The sequence below is a fragment of the Portunus trituberculatus genome, chromosome 24 (genome assembly GCF_017591435.1).
Source record: "Portunus trituberculatus isolate SZX2019 chromosome 24, ASM1759143v1, whole genome shotgun sequence".
In the NCBI taxonomy this organism is placed as follows: Eukaryota; Metazoa; Arthropoda; class Malacostraca; order Decapoda; family Portunidae; genus Portunus; species Portunus trituberculatus.
Window position 1 is genome coordinate 2,262,988 of NC_059278.1, and position 23,688 is coordinate 2,286,675.

The 23,688-nt window shown below is 40.5% G+C and overlaps 2 protein-coding genes across 2 annotated transcripts; one reads left to right on the forward strand and one right to left on the reverse strand.

Annotated features, from left to right (window-relative positions):
* Positions 1-500: 500 nt before the first annotated feature.
* LOC123508217 (Fanconi anemia group D2 protein-like) lies at positions 501-23,399 on the reverse strand. The gene is given in 29 exon segments (XM_045261757.1): positions 501-1,104; positions 1,202-1,290; positions 1,293-1,368; positions 1,598-1,747; positions 2,100-2,301; positions 2,459-2,583; positions 2,891-2,991; positions 3,226-3,426; positions 3,629-3,788; positions 3,947-4,059; positions 4,221-4,344; positions 4,597-4,710; positions 4,834-4,975; positions 5,157-5,341; positions 5,880-6,141; positions 6,333-6,538; positions 6,818-7,067; positions 7,296-7,450; positions 7,824-7,989; positions 8,252-8,349; positions 8,458-8,637; positions 8,868-9,059; positions 10,442-10,634; positions 19,546-19,622; positions 20,296-20,419; positions 20,529-20,665; positions 20,825-20,979; positions 21,447-21,958; positions 23,306-23,399. Coding segments are annotated over 28 exon segments (4,608 nt in total). The 5' UTR covers positions 21,922-21,958; positions 23,306-23,399; the 3' UTR covers positions 501-948.
* LOC123508218 lies at positions 12,662-18,412 on the forward strand. Its single transcript, XM_045261758.1, has 7 exons — positions 12,662-12,842; positions 14,631-15,323; positions 15,960-16,076; positions 16,251-16,413; positions 16,665-17,017; positions 17,158-17,289; positions 18,203-18,412. The coding sequence occupies exons 2-7, from the start codon at positions 15,192-15,194 to the stop codon at positions 18,317-18,319; spliced, it is 1,014 nt and encodes a 337-aa protein (XP_045117693.1). The 5' UTR covers positions 12,662-12,842; positions 14,631-15,191; the 3' UTR covers positions 18,320-18,412.
* Positions 23,400-23,688: the final 289 nt, after the last annotated feature.

Below are 23,688 nucleotides of genomic sequence, written 5' to 3' on the forward strand. Positions count from 1 at the left end.
AATTCGTGTATTTCCAAAATTATTTCCGAACTCATTGTAGCTTTTGTTCCATTTCATCACTGAGGTAAAAATCAAGTTAAGTCCTTATCAAAAACTGTAGTATACTATATATTTTTTTCTCAAATTATCATTGGCATATATTTCATTGCTTCATTTAGCACACAACCTGTACAAGCATGTCTTCTTACTTTCCATCTATGATGGGCAGTACGTTATTTCACGCTGCGGTTCTATCTAAATATTTATCCTGAACTTATAAAATAGTATTATTTTAGGATAAAATCAAATATTTGCACCATATATATATATATATATATATATATATATATATATATATATATATATATATATATATATATATATATATATTTTTTTTTTTTTTTTTATAATACTAGTATAAAAGAATAACTTTCCACTTGACGTATAACTATACATGAACAATGTATACAAGTTATAAAAAAAATTATGTATATGTATGCATTTGTGTATCAAATTAAAACTTGAACTTATACAAATATATTAGTATAGGATATATAGTACAACTGTGGAGGTATTTGTGATCCTCATAATACTTCTTTGCTTGCTTCCAGACTGTCATCCTTTTCAAGGTGGAACTGGTCTTTGAAACTGCTGATATTAATCATAACTCCATTCATAATGCAGAATATTCACACATAAAAAATCAACTCCTCTATTTAAATAATACATGTAGCTACCACATAAAATTCCCATTTCCTAGTTAAAAACAAATAACATGACCTGGGATTAAAAAGATCTAAGTTCTTTGAGAACCATAACATCAGCTGTAACTGGAATGTATAAATTTGGATGATGGCAATTTGTTTTGTTTTCAGTACCTTGAACTCAAGAATCCACTCCTCTCTTCCCTCACAGCAGCATTCTTTATTCCTTCCTCCTTAATGGAACATGAACTTTCTTCCTCAATGCTCAGAAACTATCACTATAATCAGTAATTTTGTCATCATCAGTTGATGCTTGTTCTCCTGCATCATCAATTTCAATATCAGACTGCTCATCATTATCTTCTACCGCTTCCTCCTCTTCCTCTCCATTGCCTTCTTCCTCTGATTCTTCCATGGCTCTCTGCAAAGATTCAAGGAAAATTTGTTGCAGTTCACAAAACACTAACATCCAAAGTATAATTGAATATATATATACATGAATGCCATGACATACATACCTGAGATAATATTTCTTCCCCTTGTAAATCTCTGTTCTTCAAGATTCCCATCCAGAAGGCCTTTTGGCATTTATTGAGGGCCAGCATTGCTTGACACGATACACCAGTGTTTCCAAAGCCTTCCTCAGCGGCGGCACATAGCGGGTCAGACTTGTGTCTTGCTTAACCTGTTCAAGTCAGAGAAAAGAAGACAGTACTGAATGTCATTCCATATTTCCCTTTCACACTACATTAGCTAGCCTCCATTAGAGATAATGAAGAATATCTAAATGTCATCTCTGATATACAGCATTACCACACACACAACAAGAGAGATGTTCTTAAGCTTCAACTGAGATGTTATATCAATGGCAAAGAAATTATGATGCTAGCAATAAGCACGTTACCAAGCGTTACCTTAGAGTGAGTACACAAATTCTGCAAGTATCTAGTTGAGCCTTGGACTCCCTTCAGCAGCATCACCACATCCTGGTTGTGCTCCCGGAAGCAGGTGTCCATCAAGGGCATGGCGCTGCGCAGGAAGAACTGCAGAAAAGGCCTGGCAAACTGCAGAGAAAAGTTTGGGATTTTGTCATGAAGCACTTTGATGCAACCTTACTTATAAAAAAAACTCAATTAAATAAATATTTAACAAAGCCTTTCTACAGAATAAAAGTACTTAAGATAAGTCATCAAAACTGAGGAAAAGAAAATTTTCAAGTGCTCATACATTTCAATAAAGTTGTACCTAATACAACCACACCATTCACTAAATTGCACTTGAACATCTTAACAACATATACATAACCTAAAATATTACAAAGGAAATATTTCACAATAACTGTTTGTAGCTAATATCTCAGCCAGTTCATTGATGTGGTTTAAATCTAAATAAAATAAATGGTGCGAGGAGACACACCTTCAAGCAGGTGGTCAGCATTGGTCTGGAGTAGTGGTCCTTCAGTATGGTGACATGGATGTGCAGGATCTTGATGGCCATGTTCCACACCAGCAAACGCTCCCGGCTGTCACCTGATGTTGACCCAACAATGGACAGTGACTTGCTGGTTCCACTCACCAAGAAGGACATGACAGCTTTGTGGTACACAAATAAAGAATTCCTGTAAAACAGATGCACAAACTGTAGCAATCCTTCACACTTAATGACCAATACCTTAGATTTAATTTTTTCAACAAGCATTACACAATTTATCACTGATACATGAGTAGATAATCTTATAGCAGTAATATGAAGCACTTTGCATCATAGTGACATACTTGTTGAGAGTTGGAAAACTTTCAGACTTCTGGTCTTTGCTGGCATCAGCTTGGAATTGTTGAAGTCCTTCAACAGATATAATTTCCATTAACTTCAGTGGGTTCTTGCTTTGCTTCAAGTATTCCTATGGTAAACATTTGTATAATTTAGTTATACTATTTACAGAACCAATTAATTGATACTGCATTGTAGTAACTTGAAGTAACATGTGATAGGCAATTGTTTCTATCACATTTTGAGTATAAATACATAGAGACCTTTAAAACCAATTTGACCTTCACTAACCAGTGAGGCTTTCAATAACACACACACACACACACACACACACACACACACACACACACACACACACACACACACACACACACACACACACTTGAATGGAGCCTTAGTATTAATACCCCTTATTCTATCTTAAGAAGGAAGCATACCTGAAGCAGGACATGAAGGTTTTGTAGAAAGAGTGTTCCTTTCTCTTTCTCACCTCTTTTTGTGTACCATTCTCTTTTCAGAAGCTCTTCAATCACTTGCACTGCAAAGACCGCAGTGCATCACTCACCAGCAACATCACATGAACCACATAACAACTAATAACTGAACATATAAATAAATATAGAAAATAAATCTTTCAGTCCAATATTCATAACTGTTCTCTTTTTCAATCATGCTTTCAATTCTAAGTCTATGAAATAACATAAAATAAAAATACAACACATATGAGAAGATAACATTTGCTACCAACTGTCTGAACATCCAGTTCACTCACTGAGGCTGTCAGTGTAGTCTTCATGGTGAGGGAGAGCAGCGACAGCCACCAGGGTCTGCACCAGCACTGTGGCTGTCCCCAGATCCACTATACTGGCAGGGAAGTTGGACAAATATCTGAACACAGCAGAGGTAAGTTCCTCTTGACCCATGGAACTGACAACATCTCCTTCAAGCTTCTTTGCAATGACACGGAGGATTGCTGTAAATTAGCAACACAAGTTACATTAAGAATATTCTAATGCAATATAATTCTTTCCACCATTACCTAGGTGGAGGCAGCAACATGTATAGTCCATGAAAAAAAAAAAAAAAACAAGAATAAAGCACAACAAATAAAACAATAGGGCTTTCACACTGATGAGATATTAGTAAGCCATTGAAAACAGCTCAGATATTCTTACATAAAAGGCTCTCTTTGTTTCCCTCCTGCTGCAATCCCTTCCAAGAGAGCAGGTTGTACAGGGCAGTGAACAGCTGCAGGTTCACCTTAATCACCGGCTGGATGTTCTCGTTGTACATGATCGGGGCATCCATGACACCATCGTTGTCAGCAATCATCGTCTTCACAACAAAACACCTTCCATTAATATTCAAATTGAACAGAATGTAAGGTGTTTTAATAATACCAGGGAATAGGCTGTTTGAAAGTAGGAACCTAAGAAAAAATACATACATGTATATAAATTATATAAATAAAATGAGTATCACACACTACTCACATGAAAGAATATGCTGATTTTCTCCAAGTGGACACACAAAGGCTTCAGAATCTTTATTATTTGCTCAGCAACTTCAGCAGGAGAGAAGAGGTCCAAATGAGAGTGACCAATACCTGTAATGTTAAGTTAAAGGTTGAGGGACTGTCATTAAATTCATTATTTGTGCAATAAACTACATAACCAAATCATGTAAAAATTTATACAAACTTGAAAAATACTGAGGCCAATATCAAATACTACAAGTTTCAACATACTCAACCACAAAATGACTTACTCTTTTCCTGAGAGTTTCCAAGGACTGAGGCTCGCTTGTTGCTGGTTCCAAAGACATGTTCCAGTTTGCAGTTCAGATCAGTCAACAGAAATTCGACTTCAGGAAGAGTCAACTGACCCTCAACCTATATGTTTGAAGGGTTGTGAGAACACACATACAAATACATGTTCTAGTATTCACAAAATACTTAACTTAAAATTTCACATTAGGATTACATCTTATAAACTTTTCTTTTCATTCCAGATTTCATCTACAGAAAATGCAAGTATTTTCCCTTGAGCCAAATTCTAATAAAAGAAATTCACTGAAATATTGGCAAATTTATATTAGAAAACTAAGCTTGTCCTAATTTCAAGTTTGGTAACCAAACACTCACTGTTAAATCTAAGGGGAGAGCCATTTTCCTAAACAGCAGATAAAATACGTCAAAATGAAGTTCACGAAGGAATGGACGCAGGGAAGCCCTGTCCAGCACAGCTTCTGAGGCAGCCTGGTTGTTGAGAAAAATACACATTATACATCCACACATCATAAATAAAGGCAGAAAACCTTCTTCATTGCAACAATTCATGAATTACAAACAGTGTTTCATGGTAGCAAGATAAAAGCTTACATTTTTCTCAGGGGAGGTCTTGTTAGCCTGTGACTGTGTGGCCAGGCTGAGTGGCACCTGACTGGTGGGCTGGGAGCACACCTGACTCCCAAGCTGAGTTGCATTGGTGTTGGCAGTTTTTCCTTTAGACTTTGCACCTTTCCTGAAAAATTGGAAGAATGTATTTAATGAAATGATAAAGAATTGGATTTGATTCCTATCAAACTGTTTCTTTTAGTCATCTTTAATGACATTCAGGAATATAGTATCAATGTTCTTCTAAGCAAAGCTGTTCTCTCTTAGGCCATCCAATGTAAGAGCAATAGTAAAGTATGAGCACTAACCCTTTCCCAGATCCAGGCTTCCTGCCTCTCTTTCCCTTCTTGGTGGTGATCACATTGACAGAGAGCGTGGTCATGGAGCAGTCCAAATCAAACACAGCTATTGGAGGCACATAGCCAGGACACTTTGGCACGTACTTGGCAATCAAGTTCTCAAGTTCTATTACTTGGTCAAGACGTTTATATACCTGAAATAGTTATCAACCAATTATCTTTTCTTATCATTATGTAGAAGGGGAACCTAACAAGGGCAACAAAAGTGTCATTTGAAAAAAGACCCACTGAGCTGCCAGTTCTCAAACAGAGTCAAAAGAGTTAGCCAAATGTATGGGATAAATGACTTGAAAGCTCCTTCTTAAATGAGTTCAAGTCACACAAAGATGGAAATAATAAAGCAAAAGCAAAGGCTTCACCAAAACCTCCAATAAAGGATGACATAGACAGAAGACAACCAATAGATCAGTCTTCACAGTAAAAACATCAATTTAATTTTGGACAAAGATGGTCCACAACACCATCCCTCTCCAGTATGTTTAGATGTGCTATGATTGTGAAGGACATATGCTTGAGTTGTGTTGCTTGGTCTGGCTACAGTGTGGCCAGCCTTGCATGTGTAATGCACCATGTTTGCCAAGTCGATGAGGTTGTTTCATGTAACATCAATGTTACATGAAACACAAGTAATGACACAATCTGAAAAAAAAGGTTTCTGATTCTCGGACTTACCCTGTCCTTTATTTCACGGTCTTTCTGCGTGACAAAAGCATTCAGCAGCTCACGAAACCAGTTGACTGTGTAAAAGAGGCAAGAAAGTGCCACATGTTGCTCTGACACTACAAGGGTGTCAAAGTTGTCATACACCTCAGGAGTGGGACTGATGATGGGACAGCCAAGCAGAGCATCGATGCTGACCAGATCACCGTTCCGAATGCGACATTCCAGCATGCGCAGCAGACGAAACTGTGGCGTCAGGTACACCAGCTTTGTTCTGGAATGAACAGTGTAAGCACAAGTGATGAATTAAATGAGATAATGATACATAATGACTGATATCTGTATGAATGTTTTGAAATTTTAAGTTTCAAAGGCTTAAACCATCTTGTAACATTCAACTGATTAAACAAATAGAAACAGTGCAAACATCTTGTCCTCCCATTTGAAAGAGAAGCTTTAACTTACTTTTTATCACTTGACTCAGTCCTTGAAGACTCTGCCTTGACCACCAATGGGGCAAGGTTGAGGGCAATGCAGGCCCCTTCAACGCCAGCATCCAGGTTCCAGGACGCTGCCATTGCAAACGGTTCTTGTGGATGAGTGGTATCGTCGTCAAATTCTATCACAAAGTTGTTTTGAAATTCATTTGTCATCTTTTCACATATAAACTCCTGCAACAAAGATATATAAAATTATGAAATAAGAGAAAGTTTGTCATGCTAAACAGCCTTACAGTAATATATAAAATATCCATGCAATATTACAAGGCTGAAATACAATCTGAATAATTTATAACAAAAACAGAGGAAATACTGTATGGGTGTAAATAAGCTTCATGCCTTAATTAGTCCTTAAGTGAAGAAAAATGCTGACAAAGATAATAAATAACATATGACAAGCACAGCCCACTAAACTTAAGGTTACTGCCAGTCACCGAACCTGCACCTTACCTCAAGTTTACTATTCATATTTTCCCTGAGAGATATGGAAGCCAGTTCATCCATGAACAGCGCTACAGCCGTGGGCGTGTGGGCGGTGGAGGACATCACCAGACACAGCAGGTTCTCAGCTTCCTTCAGGGCAGTGGTGTTCAGGAGCGACCTCTCACTCTCTAATGAACGTTCACTGATGTCACTATCCTCCTCATTCACCATGTTCTTCAGGAGGAGTGCAGCCGTCAACACCCCGATGTGTTTGTATCTGTAAATAGAATAGTTCTTTTTAAATCAATTATATCAAGAATACCAACTAATAATAGATTGTTTTGTTTATTTAGAGTACACAAACCCAACTAACCAATCTATCTAACTTTTTTACAGCTACAATAAAAAAAATATTGTTACTAAATTATATCCCAAGAAATTAAAATGAAAAATAAAAACATCATGAGAAGGATAAAAGTACAAAGTGAATTCTTGCCAAACTTACTTAAGGTCAGTGTGACACAGCTGCTTCCTCACAAGAATCATGAGTTCATCCTGCAGGGCGGCGTGTGAGTTGTCACTGAACACCAGCAGACTCACCACATCAAGCAGCCTCTTCACCTCCCTCATGCTCAGCTCATCCATCATCTCCATGGAGCCCTGGCAGAAAGGGAACTCAAAGGTACACAGATGCCTCACAATAACAGTAGCTAAACAACAAACATCACATTATCACCAATGCACCCATCATACTATAAGAGCCTGGCAAACATGACTAAAGCTATTAAATCTACATTCCTTAGAGAAACATAGGTTTAAAAGAGACCTGAAGTCTTTACGTGGCATAGGAGTTAAAAAAAAAAAAAAAAAAAGACATAAGCAAAATTCTCAGGATCAGTAATCTGATTGTAACAAGAAATTATGTGTTTCCTTATTTTCTTTCTCATGTTTTTAAGTAAATGAAGCATAGATGAAATGTTTAAACAAGTATTGATCTTTGATTACATTAAAAAAACAAAACAGCTGGTACTACCTTGATGAAAATGGTGAACTTGGACATGTCAGCAGTGTGTTTGTGTGCCAGCGTGGACAGCACCGTGAGAGCTGTGTGCCGCACTGCTGAAGTGTCCCCAAGGTGGTTGAGGAGGGCCAGCATGCACTCCTGCCTGTAGTGCCCATCCAGGTGTAGGAAAGACAACCTAATGGAAGGATATACAAGCTGATTGCACACTCTTCATCTCCTCTCTCAGTTACCCCCAGCAAACCACTTCTTTAATGATGAGCTCTTGTTCATACTTAACTTGTTGCAAGACTCAATCAACTAAGTTCAATACAAAAATGAAATCACACAAGTTCTACTCCCTAACATGCTTCCTTGGATGACAAAAACAAAGACAATGACTGCTTGTACAAGTACTACTCATTCGTCTTTAGTCACACAACAGATCCTGAGGCTCCTACTTGTATAAAGTAGCTGCAGTTTGGCTGACAACAGGCTCCACAGATCTCAGGAGTAAACTGCAAATCTTCTTCAGTGACTTAAAATTTTCTTTAAGAGCCTGTAAATGAAATCTGCTGTGAGTAAGACCATCTTCCAGCACATCATCATATGTCCCTCACGTTCAATTCATGTAATCTGACCCTAATGGAGAAATAACAGAACATACAACAATATGGTTGGCAAATATCTTCCCCAGAACTGCGTCTGAGAAGAGTCTTGTCCGTATTCTGTTCCTGAAGATGCTCTCGATGGGGTGTCGCTGTGAGGGCATGGCGTCGTACAGGATCAGCAGCAGCAGGAAGTCAATGGGCCTCACACTGGCCACATCACACACATCCTGGATAGCCTGCAACAAAACTATGCCATTAACTATCCATTTTGGTGACATAAGCCTTGAAATTCTACATTGAGAGTATGCTTAGTTGTCTAAATAACACACAGTCACCGAAAGACAAACAATTCAATATCAAAGTGAATGTATCCTTAATAAAAAATCTTGCATGGTATACCAGTGTGATCAGAAATACTTTGGACACTAAAAATGTATGGAAGATTATAGTAGCAAATAATGCATACCTTTAACCAACTTGTGGCCAGAAACTTGTGTGTAAGAGTTGTCATCTTGATGTTGTTAAGCAGGATCGTTTCATAAGCAGGGTCATCTCTGGCTGTGGAAGGAATGCTGCTGCTCATGGCTTTCCTGGGGGACAGTCTGGTTGGGCGGCAGTCTCCGGGAAGGTTCATCTTTTCACGCACGTCACAGAGAGTCTGCAGCAGAATAACAATTAAAGTCTTCATCAGGTTAATTGTTATAAGAAGCATTGCCTAGAGTGAGCAAAGTGGGAGATGCAAAATACAGAATTTCAGACCACTCTTTAAAGACCATTAGTATTATAGCTAGTATTACTTACCTATATAAATAAATACATAAATAAATAATAATAATAATAATAATAATAATAATAATAATAATAAGAAGAAGAAGAAGAAGAAGAAGAAGAAGAAAAAGAAGAAGAAGAAGAAGAAGAAGAAGAAGAAGAAGAAGAAGAAGAAGAAGAAGAAGAAGAAGAAGAAGAAGAAGAAGAAGAAGAAGAAGAAGAAGAAGAAGAAGAAGAAGAAGAAGAAGAAGAAGAAGAAGAAGAAGAAGAAGAAGAAGAAGAAGAAGAAGAAGAAGAAGAAGAAGAAGAAGAAGAAGAAGAAGAAGAAGAAGAAGAAGAAGAAGAAGAAGAAAAAAAAGAAGAAGAAGAAGAAGAAGAAGAAGAAGAAGAAGAAGAAGAAGAAGAAGAAGAAGAAGAAGAAGAAGAAGAAGAAGAGTAAACTATCCTATCTATTACATATAATTTCAAAACACCAACACAAGAGAGAGAGAGAGAGAGAGAGAGAGAGAGAGAGAGAGAGAGAGAGAGAGAGAGAGAGAGAGAGAGAGAGAGAGAGAGAGAGAGAGAGAGAGAGAGAGAGAGAGAGAGAGAGAGAGAGAGAGAGAGAGAGAGAGAACCAAGCTTCACTGTAATTTGCAACCAGTAACATTCCAGCCAACAATACACCAGGCATGTCTTTTCAGTATAAAAAAAAAAATAAATCAAATAAATAAACAAATGTATAAAAACTCACATACATACAAACACAGATAGACAATTCATCAAAATTCACCAATACACTAATTTTTATCACCCTCCAAACATCCAATCATTCACACATTCGTTCACCAGTATACAAACATTCACACACTCATTCACCAGTACACACAAACATTCCTAAAACATTCATTCACCAATACACACAAACACTCACACATTCATTTACCAGTACACACAGACATACCAATATTCATTCACCAGTACACACAAACATTTAAACATATAAAAATTCATTCACCAGTACACACAAACATTCACACATTCTTTCACTAGTACATACACACAAACATTCACTCGTACACACATTCATTCACCAGTACACACAGACACTCACACGCTCACTCACCAGTACACAGACACTCCAAAACATTAATTCACCAGTACAGTACACACAAACATTCACTCACCAGTACACACAAAAACACTCCAAAACTCTTCACCAGTGTCCAGTACACAACACAAACATTCATTCACCAGTACACAAGTCACCAAATAGCGTCCCATGTCACTCACCTGGTACGCCAAATTGGGCTGAGTGTTGGTGAGGAGGAACTTGATAATGACAGGGAGCTGCTCCGGTTTGGCAGCGTGGAGGGTCTTCAGGACAGAATGGAACACCTCTGCCAGACTGTCCTTGGGGAGGGTCAGTTGTCCCAGGCTGTCCAGTATGGCAGGGGTGAGGTCTGGAGTCGAGCCATACAGGTCACTGAAAGAAAGCAATGTGGTTGTTATCATTTTCTTTTTTTCATGTATAGGTTGAAATAATCTGTCCTTATACATAATAAAGAATAAAATAAAAAAAAAGGTCCACTGAGGTGCCAGTCCACAGAGGCAACAGCAGTGGTAAAATATTGAAGAATAAGTGTAGTATAAGGATAATGGCATGAAGACAGCCATCAAATATGCATGTGGGTGTACAGGAATACAGCACATATGTGGCAGTTACACATACATAGAAGTGTTTTGTATGGACCAGGAAACTAAAAAAAAATATGAAGGCAAAAAAAAAAAAAATAAAGTGGGAAATAACAAATAACTGAATAAATAAATAGATAGATAAACAGATAAATATATAAATGAACAATAAGAACTCCAAAAGGCAATAATAGTTTAATGAAGTGTGGCAAAAGGGACAGCATGCAGTAATACCAAAGTAGTAGTAGTAGTAGTAGTAGTAGTAGTAGTAGTAGTAGTAGTAGTAGTAGTAGTAGTAGTAGTAGTAGTAGTAGTAGTAGTAGTAGTAGTAGTAGTAGTAGTAGTAGTAGTAGTAGTAGTAGTAGTAGTAGTAGTAGTAGTAGTAGTAGAAGTAGAAGAAGAAGAAGGTAGAAGAAGAAGAAGTAGTAGTAGTAGTAGTAGTAGTAGTAGTAGTAGTAGTAGTAGTAGTAGTAGTAGTAGTAGTAGTGAGTAGTAGAAAGTAGTAGAGTAACAACAACAACAACAACAAAGGAGGAAGAGGAAGGTGCAACAACAACAACAACAACAACAACAAACAACAACAACAACAACATTTGAGGAAGAGGAAGGAGGAGGAGGAAGGCAAATAATGAAGAGGAGGAGGAGGAGGAGGAGGAGGAGGAGGAGGAGGAGGAGGAGGAGGAGGAGGAGGAGGAGGAGGAGGAGAAGAAGAAGAAGAAGAAGAAGAAGAAGAAGAAGAAGAAGAAGAAGAAGAAGAAGAAGAAGAAGAAGAAGAAGAAGAACAAGAACAAGAACAAGAACAAGAACAAGAAGAACAAGAACAAGAACAAGAAGAACAAGAACAAGAAGAACAAGAACTAGAACAACAACAACAACAACAACAACAACAACAACAACAACAAAAGAAAAAGAAGAAGAAGAAGAAGGAGGAGGAGGTGACAGAGAGCATGGAGGAGAACTTGTTTGTACAGACAGACTTTTATCGCACACTTTAACCAACTGACCATCCGCTGCCTATTACCGCTGAGAGAGAGAGAGAGAGAGAGAGAGAGAGAGAGAGAGAGAGAGAGAGAGAGAGAGAGACGGTGTTTGGAGTCTGCGAACTGAAAGGAGAGAGAGGGGGCACTGTTGTGGAATTAATGAGGTGCTGGCGGTGCGGGGTGCGAACTGTTACCTAAAACGCCCCCCACTCAGGTTGTTTTCTCCCTTTCCTATAGAAAACGACATAATCGCACACAGACACGCCTCCTTGTTGACTGGTCGGCACGGCAACTTAGATAAAGCACGAATGTTGCATGCAAACGCGTGGAACATGAATAAAGGATGAGTACAGACGCGCTCGTGAGCAGGTGAGTGAGTGAGTGAGCTAGTGTGAGTGGCGGGTGCAGAGGTGGTGGGGTGGGGTGGGGTGAGGGGTAAGGGAGCGAGGTGAGGTGCCATGAGAAGCGTGCGCCAGCCACACTCCCTGACCTTGCAGTGCCACGGTCGTACCCACACAACAGGCCCTCACCAGCCACTTCCGCTGAATACTGGCAGTCAAGTAGGCTCTCCTGGCGCGGCGTGTGCATGCACCTCCCCGCCACACGCCACCGCACACCACCACACACCACCAACACCATCCCCGCACGCTGCAACAAACTGCGCCTCAGACATTCACTAAATAAAATAACATAAATAAATAAATAAATAACGATACAATTTGCATCCAGGTGCATTACAGTGCCCAGGGATTGCCACAGGACATGCGTATACACTGGTGAGGTCCCCAAAGCGCACTGAGTGGCCCCGACAAAGACGCCCCCAGCGCTGAGTGAGTGGCCCCACAATGAGCTTATTCATCAGTATCAAGTGGTTTAAGAGTTAAGACGAACCAGATCAACAGTGTAGTGGTGCCTTGCATCGGTGGTGCACGTCTGCTGCCACTCTCGCCTCGCTCAAGGCCTGCACTTGACGGACTGTGCTCGCCTCAACATCTAAACAAACACACAGTAGTACAAGTGTAAGAAACGCATCTACCACATAGAAATAAAGAACATTTGCAACATTTGTTAAAAGATTAGCGATTCGAGTGTAAACAGTGAAGCAGAGTGTAAATTACCTCTAATCGCGAGTCTGCGCGTCACTCAGCGCTCGCTTCACGTAATGTATGGGGCCCCTGTTTCCCTGACACGCCGCCCACTTAATGCCCAGGACAAGGGGGCCATTACTGCCGTCACGGACAGGCAGCACATCCCGCGTGGACCAGCCCGCCGCCGTGAGTGTGGCGTGGTCACGAGTTCGGAGAAGTGTCAACACAAACAAGGAAGCAACACAACCCACGCTTTGAAGTCACTGTTGTTTGTGCCTCGTGCACGCTGCTAAAGTGCTGATATAGTGAATTAACTCCTTTTTTAACATGAATTTGGGTGTGATTAGACAATTTTATTTACAATATGAACTGTTTATGAGGCCAGAAGATTAATGGCCAGTGTCTTCACTATCCCCCCCCACATAAGTTTATCAAGCTGGAAATCACCATATAGTAAACAGCATGAATACGGAAACGCGTCATGGTACTGAAGGGGTTAAGCATCCTGGCCCCTGTATGCTCTCAGTGATTCAAGCTTTTCCCGCACGTATTAACTGAATTTCCGCTCAAAATGTTACGCTTCCTTCCTATGTAAAGGGAATTCTCATAACGCCAACACATGGAACTCGCTTCTTTCCCTACCAACGCCTTCTCGTGACTCGTTCTCTTCAAATTTACGTTCCCTCAACCACTGTGCACTCTTCCTCACTTCACGCTAACCTCCGCCTATCTCTTCATCCATCGAGACACCCACACACCTTCAATAATAAACGTTCTTCCAATATAACATCTTACAATATCAACTTTCCTTCTCATGCCCTAAATTTTCCTCCCAAACGTTTTCCTTCCTGGTCTTGGCGCATATATATATATATATATATATATATATATATATATATATATATATATATATATATATATATATATATAATTTTTTTTTTTAGAGTGTATAACGCTATCTTCATTATCACATCGACTCCCGCTTTCCCTTCCATTGTCACTTCTGTAATGCCGAAGCGGTGTAAATCTCTCTCTCTCTCTCTCTCTCTCTCTCTCTCTCTCTCTCTCTCTCTCTCTCTATGAAATGCTTCCTTTACTAATTAATTCGCTAAGAAATCAACCCCCAAACGCTTCGACATAATACACAGCACGATAAAATATTAAAACACTTAACAAAGATTACTGACACACACACACATACACACACAGACTGTAGGACGTGTATTTAAGTTGTGGCGTGAGTTAATCTTATCTCATCTTCCCACGTTGGTCTCCCCCGCACCACAATAAGGCGAGTGAAAGATGAATTAAGCCAGCAACATTCTAAGCTTGAATTTGCATTCACTCACACATCCCGACACAAACTGACACCATGTCATCGCCACCAGCAGGCCGGGAGTGCATGCAGAATCGCACGTTCTATAAAAAGGATACTTGCATGAGGAGGAAAATTGTGTATATGTTTATTAGTTATCCGATGCCCATTCTGAACGATGCATGTGCCTGGCGCTTATCTGTCCATGTTGCTGATAAACCCAAGTTAGCATCGCTGGTGGGCACATAAAGCCAAGGCCAGCGTGCAGAGTGGCAGCAGTTTCTACCCTACACCTCACTGGATCGAATTCCCAAACGTTACAGTGGCTTGCCTGTATTCCTGACAGGCTGTGGTGGCTGTTACTATTTCACAAGTGTTTTTCTTTTCTTTTTTATGAATTGCAGTGATTGTTTAGTACAGCTTCTACAACATCCACACGGAAGTTAATAAATAAGAGGAAGAAGTGAACATTTGTGGTCATAGAAAAAAAAAATAGTACCAGAGGGAGTGTTTGAAAATATAGAACCTGATATTGTGATTGAGTTAAGCCCGGGACGAGAGAGACAGGAGCCACTTGTCACTGATCACGCTAACCTTACACCACTTGCCGAGATCCACACATTCCTCAGCCATCAACTACGTAGTAACGCTGACACGCGCCGCACTGACACCTCCCTGTGATACTATACGCGTGGCTAACGTGAAATGATAACCACTAACATGAGACAGACACAAAGACATGAGCCTTCAGTACAGATAGAGAAAGAAAGATAAAAACAAGGAAGGAGAGAGAGAGAGAGAGAGAGAGAGAGAGAGAGAGAGAGAGAGAGAGAGAGAGAGAGAGAGAGAAGCCTTACAACGAAGTGAGGGCAAGACAAAGGGCACCATGAGTAAAGACAAAGTGAATGACAGAGCGGCGAGTTGTTTGACGAAGTAAAGAAAACGGAGGGAGGATCGCCAGGACAATGGAGCAGCTGGAGGTGATGCCCGTGAGTTCGCGAGTGGTATGTCTGAACGCGCCGCACCTCAAGTCCCTGTGCGTGTTCGAGGCGCTCTCCCGCACCCTGGGCTGCTACTACAACCACCACCGCCCTCAGGTAACGCCCATCACCACGCCGCACGGAACCCAAACAGAGACTCACGTGTTAATGGCGTGGATAGGCGGTTGCTTTTTGTACCATACATAGTAATCAATAGTAGGAAAGTATGGTGGAAATGAAAGTGAGCCTGTGTGTGTATTGATGTTTAGGGAAAGAAGTGTAGAAAGCAATTAAATGTTTTGATGTGTCTGCAGAAATGTTTTTTGTGTATGTTTTCTTACATGAAGAAATAGACAGTTATAGGAAATTTTAATAAATCAGCAAATATTTCCTGCCTTTTCTAAAATTAATTAATTAATTAATTAATATCTATGCAACTTCAGGATTGACTTTCAATTTTCACCCAATGCTTGGCAAACATACAAACATACAGAGTCAAGTACTGGTGTTGATTTCAGTTAGTGACAACCATTCCCAACACTTCACTTGTCACAGGAGAGGGAAGGAGTGAAGGGAGAGGAGTGGTCCTCTCCACTCCTGCAGTGTTGTACCTACAGTGAAGCTCCTCCCTTCTTACACAGCCTCACCTGATACACAGACTGAGTGACAACTGAAATCAGGCTCAGTATACATAACTATGCTTTAAATCCAGGTAAATATAACAAGAAACTACACCAGTTGTCTTTCGTCCAGATTGTGTCCTGCCAGGGCAAGGTGCGGCTGCCCGTGCCTCGCATCACCCGCATCCGAGGCCACACCACCCACACCCACACCCCCGGCGAGGCCCCCTGCCTGCACACCCTCCTACAGGTGGTGCTGCTGCTGTTGCTCCTGACTAGCAATACAAATCAAAGGATACATACAAGTTCCATCCAGTACATTGCACCTAATTAAATGCAAACTTTTGTCTTAGTACAGTAAGAGTGAGTGATGATTGCCTCAGCCCAAAATGAACCCAATTAATATGAATTATTACTTTTCCAGATGGGGACATACCTTGTGTTCCACCTGCCTGACTGGACACAAGTGCAACAGTGCCACCTGGTTCTGAATGGGATTGAAAAGGTTCCCAGAACTGATGTTCCACCAAACATTATCCTGGAGCGCATTGAGAGCACCACCACCTCCAGGCTGCTCACCACAGAGGGTAATGCCTGCTGTCTTGTGACTGTGACACTGCTTCAAATATTAATAACTTTGAGGAGCCATCAGCACAATGATGAGGCTACAAACTTTACCATGAAATAGAGACAAGTTTCTTGAAGCAATCATTTCAGTGACATTCATATGTAACTTTTTTAGGGGAATGTTTCATCTAAATATTAATAGTTATGGAAATAACTTCTTATATATTTTGTATCAATGATACTTAAAAAGACTACTTTGATTGTATTTCAGGTGAAACACAAACAAAGCTCAGCTCAACAGATCCTACCACAAACCCGTCCATCAACAAGTCCCACACCAAACACACCACTCTGTCCTCAGTGTCTGAAAGAGTCTCCTGTGCCATCAGGAGTCTGGGTCTGGAACACAGACACACCCATGAAAACAACAAGAACACTTCCAGTAAGACAAAACAAACAGACCCTCAAGGGAAGAGTAGGGACCCATCAGGTGAAGGCCAGCAGCACCAGGGACCAGCAAGGACGTGCCTGACCCTCAACATGATGGACACAGAGGAGGTGACCACACTGCTGGACGACGACGAGGATGACTACAGCTCAGACACATCGGATGACCTCCACAAGGTGCACAGAGTGACCCAATGTGTCAGAATGAAGGCCGAGACTTACACAATGTAATGTTTGATCTAAGCCATCAGTGTTTCTAGATACTATTTTCCCAAAGCCTCAGTGTTCCCCCTAACACAGCTGTGCCTCACACACAGGTGGTGCGGCGGCGGCTCCTGGTGGACATCACAGCTGTGCTGAAGCCTCCTCCCCCTGACAAGGTTCTCACTCTCCTCCTGAGGCCAGCAGAGGAGACCCAAGCCTGGCAATTCCTTTCATCTTGCATCAAGGTAGCTTTCAAAAACTCCACTACAAGTGTTGAGGCATTAGCATATGCAGGTCTTTCACTAACTACTAATTCTAATACCTACAATGTAAATAACTTGAAAATTGACTAACAATTTTCTCTCACATTATCTTAATCGTGTGTTTGTTCTGCATTTCTCTTTCGTGTTGCTGTGCATGTGCTGGATGAAGTGTGTGAAAAATATAAACATGTACTAATTATGTAAAAAAACTAAACAATAAAATTTATCCATCTACTCTGCTGCCTCTTACTTACAACTTCCTTCACAGGCCAGCTGTGCCACAACAGCCTCCACTTGTTGCTGCCCCATACACTTCGTCCTTACTCATTTCTATCCTCTTCACTTCACTCCCTTCTCCTCTACCCTACTCCAACATTCTGCACGTGTTACATGCAGCTCACCATTCACCTTGCTCTTGTCAACATTTACTGTACATAATCTTCTCACATATTCTTTTACAGGTGGCTGAATTCATTTAATCTATTCCTTCACCATTACTGGATGTGGTGTCCTTTCCTTCAACACATCATCAGTCATCATCTTTTCTGTTCACTTCACAGGCACCAGGTATCTCAGTGAAGTGATTTCATTGAGAACCTAAAACCACCAAACTCTATTTAATAATGAAATAATTTATATCAAAACTTACAGAGCTTCAAACATCACCAACACTAACACTGTAACATAGTGAAAGTCAAAATCAGCATTAATGCACTCCACCTGCCACATGCATGTTTTTATCTCTTCCTTGAGATATAAACACTGCCAGTAATCAACAAAAGGCAATAGAATTTTAGCTCAAACCCGTGTGGTGAAGTTACTCCCTATAAACTGTTCTATTCAATTTGACTTTTAATAAATAAATTTCCCTGATCCATCTCTCTCCTTCCCTCAGGTGACACAGATTGGCAGCAAGGGCCTGGCAGAGAATGGTTCTGGTACCATGAAGAAGACCCTCACAAGAACCAAGCCACTCTACTTCTCAAAGAATGGCAATGCACACAGATTCTAAGTCAACACAACCCTGCGTCATGAAACTTGTTCCTTCAGAAGTATTTATCAATGTACCTGACAGATAATTATGAAGTATATATTATGATAACCACAACAGCATATTATATCCTTCATTACACCACTGCTAATATCTCGTACCCTGTATTCAACACAAATTTTTTTAATGAAACGTTTAAGAAAGCTACCCAATTCAATGTCCTTCAAAGTAAAGCATTTCCTCATGTTTTATTCCTGCAAGCACCACAAATAGTTACAGCTGAAATAAAAAGGTCACCCAGGTAAGGTTAAATAAAGTATACCTGCCAACAAGAACAAAGCTACAAGGAAAGAAATGCCAGTCCACCCTTTATGAAATGCAAGAATCTGAGAGAAGTACTTATCAATATCCAGATTTTTCATTAACCCCTTTAGTACTGGACACATTTTTACCTTGAGATTTGTGTATGATTTGACCATTTTATTGACATCAGTAAGGGTCTATGGAGGACAGAAGATTAATGGCCAGTCGTCACTATTCTAATACCCCACATAAGTTTGTGAAGCAGTATTAAATCACCAAATAGTAATCAGAATGAATATGGAAATGCATCATGGTACTGAAGGGGTTAAAAAATTGTTTTTGTATCAATCCGTGACAGAATAGGACTTTACTGGTATAGAAGTGAACGAGTAAGGTGTGTGGAGAGAAAATGAAGGTTAATGAGATGCACCAGTGAGGCAGGTAGCAAGATAAGAGTAAAGCTGAATAAAGAGGAAGTGAAGGAGGAGAGCAATTTCAAATATCTTGGATCTATAGTAGTGGTAGATGAAGGAAGAAGGGACAGAGCTTTCAGTTAGTGGTAGATGAAGAGTTCAGAGATAAAGGTTACAGTTAGTGGCAGATGAAGAGGGCATAGACAGGTTGCAGTTAGTGGTAGATAAAGAGGTAGTGACAGAAGTTACAGCAGTGGTAGATGAAGAAGGCAGAGACAGACATTAATTAGTGGTATATAAAAGGGGCAGGGATGAGGTTATAGTTAGTGTTAGATGAAGAGGGCAGACATAACTTAGTAGCAGATGAAGAGGACAGAAACAGAGGTTGCAGTTAGTGGTAGGTGAATGGGCAGAGACAGAGGTTAGAATTAGTGGTAGACAAAAAGGGCAGAGAAAGAGATTGCAGTTAGTGGTAGATGAAGGCGCAGAGACAGAGGTTACACTTGAAAAGAAGGAAACTGTTCTACTCACCACAACATTTCAGCCAGTCTGGGATGGTCTGAGTCAGTGACTATGTTGGGGACGTAAGTGATCACCTCTCGCTGGACCTGAAATTTAAAGATGATTGACATTAACGTATTCACAACAAAATACAGTCATACCAACAGAAGTCTACCTAACACCAGATGATGCTGCACACCTCATCCTTCTGTTGTGCTCAGAGAGAACACACTCTCCCTCCATAACCTTTAGAAAAACATAGACTTTCATTTAGTTTGTCGGTGTGTGTGTGTGTGTGTGTGTGTGTGTGTGTGTGTGTGTGTGTGTGTGTGTGTGTGTGTGTGTGTGTGTGTGTGTGTGTGTGTGTGTGTGTGTGTGTGAAAATTCACCTACAGTCATCTTCTGGTCACCAAAGCATCCATTCCCTTATGGAGAGAGGTTGAAGCTCATAGAAACTAATCTTTGGGTAGGAATAAGACGTGTCACACACCACACATCAACACAGCAAGGTCACAACACCTCGGCTTCCACCCTGTGCCTACTTGCCGCTTGGTAAACATGGCTTATATACATATCATGAGGTTGAGCCATCTGTCTCACCTTCCCCTAGATTCAAACTCAAGCCTTCCCAGATGTTAGCTGAGCATGCTAACCACACCATAAGTCTGTGCATGGGTGGATATTTGTGCACCAAGGCTATTGTATCAGCTACTTAATTTCACAGAAATATGTTCATTATAGATATACAGGGAAAAAAATAAATAACTATGGTAACCATACCTTGAAAGGAGAACCTTCAATAATTTCCACAATCTTGGTTGTCAGAGTGTCAGAGTCAACAATGCAGTCCAACCACTTCAAGTTTGCCAGGATCAAACTCGGAATATTGGCATCACTGCTTGCCCTGTGAAATAACAAAAATATTAGACAACACATCAGTAAATAAAGTTTAAGCCTTGTATATTTGAATGTGTAAGCATGAACCACCTGTTTGTCTACTTCACACAACTTACTCATCATCATTGGCAGCCTCCAGCAGCTTCTCTGTCAGGAGCTGGATGAGGGGCGGCTGGAGCTCATCTATGTTGAGGCACAAGCGGACGAGGGAGTCCTGCTGGCCACCTCGGGCCGTCTCACACCCACTCTCAGTCTGTGGCAAGATTATATACATGCATTCTGATCCTATAAGATGATATTTACCTTATTTTGCTTTATCATTCACTAATCAACATTATTATAATTTGTTTACTCATTCATTATCGTTGTGTCTCAGTGAATCACTACAAAACAGAACAGGTCTCTGCCACACCTGAGTGTACAGCAAGGACCACTTGAGTCGCTGTGGGTCTTCAATGTGGTCTTCCAGTCCCTTCACAAACTTGTCAGCAATTTCCGGCAGACGGAAGACAGGGTGAGACTTGAGGCTGTATCTCAGGTCCTTTTGAAAGATAGCCTGATCACAATCTGAAAGTATTTCCAACCTTCCTTTACAAAGTGTTATTTTTTACCTCTTATGGACACAGTTTTGTCAATAGTATGGTTTGTGATGTACTTCATAACAATCGTCCACAATACTCTCCATGTATACTTGCTTCACCTATATTTTTGATACACTTCAACTGTATTCATGATTTCTTACAAACAGGCATAATCTAGTGAACAGATAATGTCTCTTATACTAGCTACATGATGGAGTACTAAACTGAAAAAAAGGAAAGTTTTATGGAAATAACCTTGGCTAATAGATTTTGAACTGGCGACAATCAATTCCTGAGCAAAGTCACGACTTTTTCTTTTAATCATAATGTGGACAATAAAGGAACCAGCAATACAATTAATGAACTGAATGAATCTCAACTTAGCCTAACAAAGCAACCAGATGGAAGCACTAGCTACTGGTATTCCACTATCAAAAACACTATCTAACTCACTCAGAAGGTTGGGCAGGTTATCCTTCCGCAGGATGTAGCCGGCCTTCTTCACCAGCTCCCCAAACAGTGAGTTGACATGCAGCACATCACCGTCCTCCTCCTCCTCGTGCCGGGACAAACCTTTCTTCCTTCTTGGACTCTGAAAAACATCCTCCTCATCCTTGCGAGACGAAGTTTTCTTCCTTCGCTGACTTTCAAAGATATCCTCCTCGTCATCCTTGATAGATAAACCTTTCTTCCTTCTCTGACTCTGCAAGATGTTCTCCTCACCATCCTTACGCAGGGACAAACCTTTCTTCCTTGTCTGACTTTCAAAAATGTCTTCCTCATTATTTCTGAGAGACAAAGCTTTCTTCCTTCTCTGAGTTGGAATGATGTCATCCTCTTCTTCCTGGGACACAGATTTCCTCCTCCTCTGACTCGGAAAGATGTCCTCTGATTCCTCCGAGTTGGTAATGGCGCGTCTCTTTGGCATGGTGTTGTAGTGTTGTGGAGATGGACGGCAACACCACCTGCAACACCATCACTTCATTAGCAATGAATGTCCTACACTCTACGACATAACATGGAAGTAAACTCTGGTATTCCCTGCCTGCTTCTGTATTCCCATCTTCCTACACTCATTCAAGAGCAGTGCTTCTTAACTTTTTCACTACCAGGCCACCTCTAAGAATTTGTCCTTCCCTCAACACACCCCTCCCTTTGCATCTACGGTATGTATACAAATCCATCCCACATTTAACAAAACTTTTACATTTTCATAAACTTCTCCTTACATGGCCAAGCTCTCATTAACACAATGACAAATACAATTAGAAAAATTCCTGCATTTTCTCAAGGGCTCGCTCCCCCTTGGAAATAGCTGATGTCCCCTAAGGGAAGGTGGACGGCCACAGGGTTAAGAACCACTGTTTAAGAGGGAAGTTTCAAGACATTTAGCCCATTCTTTTGGCTAATTCTCAGACCTGCTTGGGGACTGTCATCTCAGCGGGCCTTTTTTGTTTAATCACCTTTGTTGCCCTTGGCCAGATTTCCCCCTCTTACATAAAAAAGGAGAAGCACTAAACCTACCAACTAATTTCCAGGCATATTTTTCAAGTTACAACCAATGCAATGAAGAGATCAGCGGTGAAATTGAATGAACTAAATCAATCTGAACCTAACCTAACCTGATCCTCACACAAAGACTGATGTAATACCAAGACAATCCAACACATGTAACAAAAATCCAAGAAGAAATGTCTCATACTGCAGAAACACACTGACTAACATACAAACACTTCTATAACAAACTGTAAAGAACTAACAAGATTTAATTCCATATATCAAAGCAATATTAATGTGACAGTCCTGGTGGTGGTGGGTAGTAGTAGTAGTAGTAGTAGTAGTAGTAGTAGAAGTAGAAGTAGAAGTAGTAGAAGAAAAAGAAAAAAGCAGAAAAATAATAATAATAAGTAGTAGTAGTGGTAGTATGTAGTAGTATAGGGTTGCCATATATGAACTATCAAAATTCCGGACACCTTCACTAACACCTGATATGAGGCGGCGTTGTGAAGGCTGCGAACACCGACTTCATACAGGAACCATACACGTCAGAGTCTTGACCGAAACCAAACCAAAGCAGCTGGCACTCGGTGAACCCCCCTCTCTCTCTCTCTCCCATCATTTCAACCCCAGGAAACTTTGTTGTTGTTGTAGTAGTAGTAATAGTAACTGCGTAATAGTAACAGACATTCTACTTCCTCCCTTGCCTTCACCAGCCACCAAGCCAACAACTAAAACAGTCCCACGAATTACTTTCAAAGCTTCGTTAGTGACTTATCTCAACGGTATGTATTAGTCACAAGGCGATCCAGTACCTCTATAATCCTCCTACAGCTCCTCCACAGTGTCCACACCTTCCCGTCTCCACTGCTGCCTGCTCGCTGTTTCCCGCCTTCCTGTTTGTTTACGTCCCTCCAACAGGTCTAGGCTTGAGGACAGCACTACATTTGGCGCCAATTTTGAAAAGGAATGGACCGGCAGATCATTGAAAAGTTTCCTAATAATCCTGCGACAGATATTATGTACGTGAAGGTTTTATTTGGTATGCAGGAGGGATTGGATACTCGAGGATATGGGAAGAAAATATTCAAGCAAAGAGCAAGATTAGACATATGAATGTATTCCTTCTGCAAGTTTCTTAATAATCCTATGACAGAAATTATGTACGTGTTTGACATGCAGGAGGGATTGGAAACTC